Genomic DNA, 9,383 nt, shown 5'->3' with positions numbered 1-9,383 from the left:
ATATCCGCCTTTCTGGCCTGTACCTTCTTGGCCCCGGCATGGGCTTTGATAAACGCATCTGCGAGCATCTCGAAGGAAGTGATGGAATGCTCGGGCAGATGGTCGTACCAAGTCAATGCCCCTTTGGACAATGTTTCACCAAACTTTTTCAGCAATACCGACTCTATTTCATCCTCCTCGACATCATTGCCTTTTATGGCACAAGTGTATAAGGTCGCGTGCTCCTGTGGGTCTGTTGTCCCATCATACTTTGGAATATTCGGCATCTTGAACCTCTTCGGGATTAACTTTGGGGCCTCACTCGGAGGGAAAGGCCTTTGAATGTATCTCTTTGAATCCGGTCCCTTTAAGATCGGGGGTGCTTCCGGGATCTGATCCACCCGAGAGTTATATGTTTCCATCCTTTTCTCCGTTGAATCAACCCGTTTTGTCAAAGTTTCGAGCATCTTCAAAACTTCGGTAGACGAACCGGCTCCGGACCCGTTGCTCTCGACTATCTGTGCTTCCTCTCGCCTTGGTTCAGTAACCCCTTTTGGCTTTGCCAAAGCTACTTTGTCGTCTTTGCTCTGAAGCTGAGCTATAGCAACCCCTTGTTCGGCTATAGCAATCCCTTGTTCCTGCAGCATTTCAAATATTAAACGTAAGTTAATCTCATCCGGTATATCCGGTGTTTTCTGGGCTTGAGCCCGAGGCAAAGTAATTGAGTTATGGCTATTCAAAGGATCTGTGGCCGGAAGGGCGGCATTCTCCTGATTGACGGTATTACGCCCGGAGGCTTCTCTTCGAGTTGACAAGCATTTGGGTGATGGATCCGCGAGCGGGTTCTAACCCAATGTTGTTTTCGGTTTCAGCAACTATCTCGTTGTTGTTCACATGCCCGGAATGACCGCTGCTTGCCATTTCGAACGCAATATTTTCTGCAAATCTGCAAATTTTCAAACAACAAGTGAAAAAAGAAGTAGCAAAAGATTAAACCACCACTATTATCCTATGCCCCACGGTGGGCGCCAAACTGTTTACCCCCAAATAGTGGATGACAATTAAATTTATAAGTGGTGAATAGGATATGTGGATAGATTTAGCTGATAATATAAGGTTTAGCGAATATGTAATGATATATATAAGTAATAGCAATGGAAACTAGAGAAGAAAAGTTGACAAATGCTGCGAATTGGTCCGGTCTGGGAGAAGCTTCTTATAACCGAGCCAAAATACTTGAGGAAATATTTATGCTACTTTGCTGATTACAATAGGTTGGATAGTAAAAACTAACCTAAAAAAGGAAGGGATAGCCATCTATTTATAGGTAAACCATAAATGGGCCCTAGTACAATATAGAAAAGGCCTTTCTAAAAAATGTAAAATGGATAATTTGGTCCAGACGGTCGACACCCGTCTTGTTGTCGGTATGCAAGTGGCGGAACGGTTAGATGACGTGTGGCCTGCTCCATAATTGATTATCCGAGCCTATATCAAGTGTGCTCTTTTTAGGCTCAGGCTTTCTGTGTCCGGCAAGATACCCTCGGTGTTGAGGCAGAGTTGAATGTGTTCGCGACCCCTCGGTTTTCATTCCCGCCGGTGGTTACGACCTTACTCACTTTAAATCTTATTTCGGTCGCCTCTATCTTTTACTCCGGTTCCCATCGGACACAAATTGATCCGATTTTTACCGAATACACATTTCATTGAAAATAAAATAGCAGAAACTTCTTCGACTGACGATTAATTTAATACGTGCATCCTGTGTGCGCCATGCGGAATTGTAAACGCGAATTCTCTTTTAGAAGCTGGGATCTAATACTACTTACAGTACTTTTAAACGGTTTTAATTCTCTACAAGCTTCCAACAATGAAAGTACCACTACAATTGCTTTAGCTAGTCACCAAAAATAATACTCCCTTCGGTTTTGAATGGCGTGTACCTATTTCTTTACCGGTCACTAAGTATATAGGTTATTCATTTGACGGTCTAAAAGTCTTTTTTTTCCCCTTAAACTTAGAAAATAATTTTATACTGAACTAGAGGGACTACGTGTCTGAACAAGAATCTTCCACGTCACCAACTTTATTAACCAGGCAGTAGCCAATCCCATTTACCTTCTTCTATTTAAACCTTGTTCTTTCCGAAAAAATCTCCAATTAAAATCTCTCTTGTTGGAAACATTTGACTGAAGTTAAAGAGAGGTAATTATTTGCACTTTCTAGTTCTTAAGTTGTTCCATTATGAAGATTTAATTTTCTTTTTCTGTGTAAATATTGTTAATATAAAAAATAAAAAACATGGCTCTTTATTTTACAAGAATGTTTAATTCTTTGGCAGTGATTCAGAAAGTTGATGTATTTTTGCTTCTATTTTAGCATTAAAGGAGAAACAAATACGTACATAATGTTGCAATCTTTGGCCTCTATGGTTTATTTTTCAATCTGTTGTTTGTATCTTTCTTGTTGTTCCTAGCACATGGGTAAAGCTGGTCTTGTTTTCTACTTTACTTGTATGTTTTGTATTGTAAAAAGAACTTACTCTGACCACTTTTTGCTCTTACTTTTAGTAGATTCGATTTAATTTGTTTCTAAGTATACTGCTGAATCTTGCATCTGTTTTTGATAAAAATGAGATTCCTAAATCTGCTTAATCTTAAAGCTACAATTTGTTTTTTTCATTTGTTCAAATCCCAGTGATCTACAATCTTTTACCTGTGATCTACCTATGCAGCTCTTTAGAGGTCAATCGAAGATCTAAAAGCAGGGGATGTACCATTAAATATTTATTTTCTCATATTTGGTTGGTCAAAAAGTTTCGGAAAACAAGACATTCCAAGTTCATTGTGTTCTGCCCACCTACTCAACGCCCCCAACCCCCACATCTTGACCATCCCACCCCCATACCCCCCCCCCCCCAACTCCTCACCCCATACACATAAATGCTCTTGGGATAATATTTTCTTACTTACTTACTAAACACTGATTTTCTAGGAAAACATTTTCCTTCATACCAACCACACCAGTTTTGATTTTTTTCTTGAAGTTTTCCATATATATGTATTGTCCAAGTTTGAGGTCGTGCTGGATCTATCTCTGCAACTATTTGGAATGGGAAACTTAGTACAACCCCTTACTAGTACTAGAAGTGGACTACCTTTTACCAACCCAAATGCAAAAAAAGCTAGTGCTTTCATGATTGAGTTTTGAGCTTGTACTCATATGCTCATGAAAAGTTATGTTCCGACCTCTTTCACGGTTTCCTATCATAATCCACCTGTACACTAGAGCAAAATGGATACGGATGTTTCATAGCTGAGTTTAACTCATTTGACGTTGATGTGTACTTGATTGATTTATGTAGACTTATTCATTGGAGTAGGATGGATACAAATGATTCATATAGTAGACTCCCAACTATTTTGGGATTCAGGTTACTTGATTGACATATGCCAACTTATTCATTAGGGGGAATATACTAGACATATTTGTGCGAATAACTCATGTTATTCTACAAGAACGTGGCTTCAAGCTTGCTGGCATCTGGCATCTCGTATTTCTATCTTGTTTCCTGTTCTTTTTCCTTAACCAATAATTTAGTAATCCTGTTATAGGTGTTATTATTTTTCACTTTTGTGGGGTAAATTTATTAGAGGTTAACTATGTGTTGTTTGTCCTGGAAATTAATTATCCAAAATGGAAATGGCACTTTGTGGTTGTCCTTGTAGATACTAGTTTTAAAATCCATCCATCCATGTATGTAAGCTTCGGCATGCCAGTCAGGATAGAGTCCACCTCATGAATAAAATGGCTTTCAGCAAGAAGTTTGGGTTATTGTCTTATCGATCATGTCTTGTTTAAAGAGTTTGAGTACTGATAGATGGGAACAGCTAAAGAAGATAACATATCATATCTTAGATGATCAACCCTGATTTGGTATGTAGTATGTCCTTAAATCTGTGCCATGTTTGGTATCATTTTTTGCAAGTTAGTTTCCTCAGGTAGTTTCTTCAGCTAGTTTGAGCACAAGATTGGGGGAAAATAATAGAAAGGAAGTGAATATGCTCGATAGTGTCACAATTGTGTTTCCAAGAAATGATGTTATTTGTTGGTCACTCATGTTGTTCTTGGTGGTTAAAGTCTTTATTATTCTGTCCAAGTAACAACTTGGTTCCAGAGGAAATCCTAACTAAATGCCTTCTGTTAACTTTTGTTACTCTTTAGATAACGGAACACCATTGTTTTATTGTGCAAGCTGAACAGAGAATCAGCGCAAATAGGCCTTTGTTCAACTTAACCCCTCCGTGCACCCACCAAACAAAAAAAGAAAGAGAGAAAAAACCACTTTGTTACTCTTGGCTATACCACACAGAGCCCAACTAAGAGACTGTGAAAGTCTTGACCACTCTGACCATATGGGAACAAACATAGCAGCCCCTCAGTGATACCCTAGAGTTAAAAACATAACTAAGTCTGTGTATGAGAGCTTGTATGTTCTCCTTTTCTATTTTTTTCTTTTTCTTAAAGATCTCTTTGGTCTGGAATTAATAATGATGATCATGTTGAAAGTTAATTCATATTATATCATATGATGTTGCAACCCAAACAACAAAAAACAGAGTTGGATTCAATTTTACTTGAATTCCTTCATTTTGCAAGTACTAGGAACTTCAGAGATTTCCCATTCTTTAACTCAGGTTGAATTTTTTGCTTTCCCATGAGGCTGAGTGAGTTGTAATTTGGTCTCAATTTCACAGGAAAGACTTTGTATCGGAGACTTTGATTGCATCGGAGACTTTGATTGCTAGAAAATTGCGCTTCTTTTTTTGTTTTCTTAAGTGCTTCACTTTCTGCGAAGATGCTTAAGGCCCCTCAGCATCAAGTGGCAGGACATGAAGCGGCGGGCATTGGGAAGCTGGGTCCCCTCGTGGATGAATCGGGGCGCTTCTACAAGCCTCTGCAAGGTGACGAACGAGGGTCCAATGAGGTTGCATTCTATAATTCATTGTCTACTGACAGTGAAATCCCGGAACACATCCAAAGATTTTTTCCCAGATTTTATGGCACTCAGAACGTCGAAGCATCTGATGGATCTGGCTTGCTGCCTCACTTGGTCTTGGAAGATCTTGCTCTAGGTTGTGCCAATCCGTCAATTATGGACATTAAGATTGGTTCAAGAACCTGGGCACCCGAATCATCCGAGAAATACATCGAGAAATGCTTAAAGAAAGATCGAGAATCGTCAAGCCTTCCTTTAGGATTCAGGATATCGGGGTTGCAAATCTATAGGAGCAAAGAATTAGGGTTCTGGAAGCCCGGAAAGAAAGCTGCTCAGAAACTCTCTGCTGAGGAAGTCAAATTAGTCCTTAGAAGGTTTATTTCTTCGAACACATTGAATGATTTGGATTTGAAACCAGACTGCGCTTTCGCATCAACTGTTTATGGCGGCTCTACCGGCATTTTATCTCAGTTACTGGAGCTGAAAGCATGGTTTGAGGATCAAACTCTATACCATTTGTATTCTTGCTCAGTTCTGGTGAGCTTTGAAAAAGAGTTGGCATTGGAAGGAAAGAATCCAGGTGCACAAATCAAGCTGATTGACTTTGCTCATGTTTACGAAGGACGAGGTGTCATTGATCATAACTTCTTGGGCGGTCTCTGCTCGTTGATAAAGTTCATTTCTGAAATTCTTACTGCTCCTAGTGAGTGCAAAATAGAAGTTTCTGCAAAAGCTGAACAGAAGAACGTTACCGACTCTGATAATGGTGTCGTAGCTGATCAGAAGAACGTTACCGACTCTGATAATGGTGTTGTAGCTGATCAGAAGAACGTTACCGACTCTGATAATGGTGTTGTAGCTGATCAGAAGAACCTTACTGACTCTGATAATGGTGTTGTAGTTGATCAAAAGAAGTTTACCAACTATGTTAATGGTAATTAGCTGATACAACTGAAACTCTTGTTGGAACCATTTAGCAGCCTGTATTCCAATGATGCCACGATATTCCACCATGCTGCAGATAATTTGCTTGAATTGTGCAATTCGGAGCCCTATGCAGTGCTTACACGCGTTCTTAAGATTTTTCTGAAGTGTAAAGACAAGCAAAATTTATGATTTGATTGATGTAGCAAACATAATTCGATAATTATTCTTTGTCTAAACAGTTTTTGCAGATTTGAAGATTTCAGGTATCCTAAACAGCAAAGAACAGAAATTTAACACCCCCATAACCACCAGGAAAGTGAGATGCTTGAAATACTACAGAGAACTCCCCTTGTATTTGTAATTTGAAGTCCTCATTTCGGGTTGGAAGAGACTGAAACTCAACTTTAGAGTTCAAATCAAATGACCTGGAAACAATAGGCGTTTCATTTAGTTTACCAGAGGAAAACAAAACAGCAAAAAGGTTTGAGATAAGCATAAAAATTCTATTTTTCAGTCTCTGATTCAACTGCAATGCTACATGACTTAGCTCAGCTGTCCCCTGATGCAATTAAGCTATCCGTGTTCTAAAATCTCTCTTTTGTAGTCCGGGAGGCAGAGAACAGTTCTTAATGATAAAATGGAGGGCATTGGCTTCAATTACATCATTAATTAATTCTGTTTCCAAAAGATAAACCTCCTCCACAGAATTTCATCCTGTCTATGACTGGACAGCGAGGGCATATGAATGATCCATCTCAAACCAACGCGCATACTGAATAACCCCAGTTGTCTACTCCTGAAAGTACAAGAGATGGCAAAGGAGATTAGAACTTAAGCAGCAGAATTTCGTAGCAAGATGGTTAATTAACAGTTGAAGATACAATTGCAGTTTGTGGAAAGCACAATTAAGATAAACAATAACAAGTAAACACGTCTGGTGGTGCATCCACACATGCATTTAGGAAGTTTACGAATTAAACTGTGATGAGCAATCGTTGTGACCCCATTGATATATGATGGATTGACTCCAACAGTTAGGAATTGGCAATTGCCATAGAGACAAATTACCACATGTTCTTTCAAATTTGATAAGTAGGGACTAAAGCAACTATGAGTGTATAATTTTCATAATGAATTCATTTTTCCTTGTGGTAGCTCAATGGTAGAATTTCTATACCATCTTATCTTCTGTGGCATCTTCCTTTTTAGCAGAAACATCATAATCACCAATATTGACATCTGCAGGAAGCTGGCCTGACTTCAAAGCCTACACACGTATTTATACCATCAGTTTGTTTAATTGACATTAGACACTACGAGACAAAGAAAGTAAAATTAATGAAGGTCTTCATAAGAAAATGATAATAACAGGTAAAACGGAATTAAAAAAGCTATATATGTATTACCTGTTCAAGTCTGGCCACCTTCTCGAGAGTTTGGGAATTCACAATGGCAGCCTGCACAAAAAAACATTAAATAAACCGTACATACATCTGTTTTTCAGCTCTATTAGGGGCCGAAACTTAGTATAACAAAGAATGCTTGTGCAACCTCGTATTTTTTTTTTTTTCATGACCGAGAAATCCATATGGAGCCAACCCTTAGGACCAACCATAGCCTTCAAAACTCGAGGATAATGGGCTAACCCTTCTGCCATTTTCCACTTAGATACCAGACTTAGTTCGCATACCACAGAGCTAAAACCTGTGACCTAAGTCACAAGTCAGTGCCACTTGAACTAAGCCCGAGGGGCTTGTGTAACCTCATATCTTTTCACTAACTTATTCATATTATGTTAGTTTTTGTGGCTGAAACTAATTGATGTGTAACTTGGCATGTTTAGAAACTTCTTTTTTATTGCTTGTACAGCTAGAGTGTCGCAGTGGAGAGGAAGTATAAGAAAAGAGTATGTAGTCTCTATTAGTGAGTAATTTTCCTTTAGACAACGAATAGATTGAAATACACACGTTTCACAATAGAAACAGCCTCATTCTTAGCTCCACCCTGACATGTATACCGCCTTGAGGGAGAAGGGAAATCTGTAAAAGGGGGAAAGCCTATAAATGAAATATTTTACCTTAATTGCTATAATTTGCTCTCGTGTAAGACCAACTGGTTTAGGTGTTTGATCTTCGTTTGGCACCTCAAGAGGTGCTGGAACATCAGCAGGTACAAAAGTCTTTGCAGATGCCTCTAGTTAGTTCTTCAGCTTCTTGCGATGCAAACACATTACTTGCTTCCATTCTCTCCTATCAAGAAAACGAGATCTCTTCAGCTCAAGTCACAGCTACTTTAAATAACCATCTAATTGCTTCTCTCTCCCGCCCACACCTGCCAAAAAACAAAAAAAATAGAAGAAGAAAGAAAAGGAAAACCACCACAATACATGACATAGTTTGGACTTAATTTAAATGACTAAAGTTCCAACATGCCAAAATGTCAAAAGAAAAAACATAGCCCCCAACCTTTTAGATGGACTTATAAGTTGGATGATACAATTAAAAGCAAGGATGCTGCTTCCTTTTTGCTATTAAGTGCCTCGTCTATAGACTATAGTACAACCATTAGGTGCTGTTTTGCAACTACACTGATTCGGGAATTTAGAGACATTGGAACACCTCCACTTGTTGTTCTGATTCCACAGCTTTTGACAGGAAAAGAAATAGAACTTCTATCCAAGTTTAGGACAGTTTACTGAATTTTCTTATTTGAGTAAATTATAAGAGACACAATCTACAATATTTTCTAGTAAATTTGGATGTCACCATATTGAAGCTCTAGTTAACGTCACTTGCTTAGCACCACAATCAGAAATATCTACATCATTGAAAAGTGAGGATTTAAATTCTAGAGAAAATTACACCCTATGTTAATTAGGGTAACAATGCTACCAAAATTGACTCATATTTTGAAATCTTACAAAAAATAATCCACTCTCGCTCTCTCTCTCTCTCTCTCTCTCTCTCTCTCAACCTCCGACCACCACTACGTCACTGGGAAACAACCATTGACGGTGAACGAGAACCACTGCTGGCGTTGGGTTTGGTCCAAGTTGTTTGGCCGGAGATGGAGCAGCGGCGGCGGCGTTGTGGTTGTTGTACGACGGAACCCCGATGATGAGTTCCGACGAGAAATCTCGGGCTGCGCCGATGGTGGTGATGTCGCCGGAGGTGGAGAAACCTGTAGGTGCAGGGGTAGTTCGTGTATAATATCGTATATGGGTGTATACACACCTCTTATACACTATTATACATGTTTATACACTCATATACACAATGTAATCAGTTTAGATCTATGTTCTATACCTACTTATACAATATTGTATAATTGTGTATAAATGTGTATGCGTGCGTAATTTCGTGTATAGTATTGTATAATTATATTTTTTAGTGCATATACCTACACATTATACACCTCAAACACCTATATACATAATGTATCTATCTTTTGTGTATAACTGTATAACACTGTATAAAAG

The 9,383-nt window shown here is 38.8% G+C and overlaps 1 protein-coding gene and 1 long non-coding RNA gene across 4 annotated transcripts; one reads left to right on the top strand and one right to left on the bottom strand.

The window, feature by feature from the left end:
- Positions 1–1,943: 1,943 nt before the first annotated feature.
- On the top strand, positions 1,944–6,143 carry LOC132041123 (inositol polyphosphate multikinase alpha-like). Of its 2 annotated transcripts, none has more exons than XM_059431917.1 (2): positions 1,944–2,184; positions 4,819–6,143. In XM_059431917.1, exon 2 carries the CDS (start codon positions 4,838–4,840, stop codon positions 5,918–5,920), a length of 1,083 nt encoding a protein of 360 aa, XP_059287900.1. In that variant the 5' UTR covers positions 1,944–2,184; positions 4,819–4,837; the 3' UTR covers positions 5,921–6,143. The 2 variants fall into 2 exon arrangements, with proteins under 2 accessions (XP_059287900.1, XP_059287901.1); XM_059431918.1 differs by having other exon boundaries at positions 1,945–2,184; positions 4,737–6,143.
- A 9-nt stretch (positions 6,144–6,152) lies between these two features.
- LOC132041124 (uncharacterized) lies at positions 6,153–9,243 on the bottom strand. 2 transcript variants are annotated; one of them, XR_009410910.1, is made up of 6 exons: positions 8,371–9,243; positions 7,983–8,236; positions 7,312–7,362; positions 7,083–7,172; positions 6,567–6,701; positions 6,153–6,330 (listed from the first exon to the last, which is right to left on the bottom strand). It is a non-coding gene; the product is annotated as an uncharacterized LOC132041124 (long non-coding RNA). The 2 variants fall into 2 exon arrangements; XR_009410909.1 differs by lacking the exon at positions 6,153–6,330 and having other exon boundaries at positions 6,517–6,701; positions 8,371–9,240.
- Between the last annotated feature and the right edge of the window lie 140 nt (positions 9,244–9,383).

The sequence above is a fragment of the Lycium ferocissimum genome, chromosome 12, assembly GCF_029784015.1.
Source record: "Lycium ferocissimum isolate CSIRO_LF1 chromosome 12, AGI_CSIRO_Lferr_CH_V1, whole genome shotgun sequence".
Classification (NCBI taxonomy): domain Eukaryota; kingdom Viridiplantae; phylum Streptophyta; class Magnoliopsida; order Solanales; family Solanaceae; genus Lycium; species Lycium ferocissimum.
The sequence above is the reverse complement of the archived record's forward strand: the minus strand, read 5'-3'. Positions and strand labels throughout refer to the sequence as shown.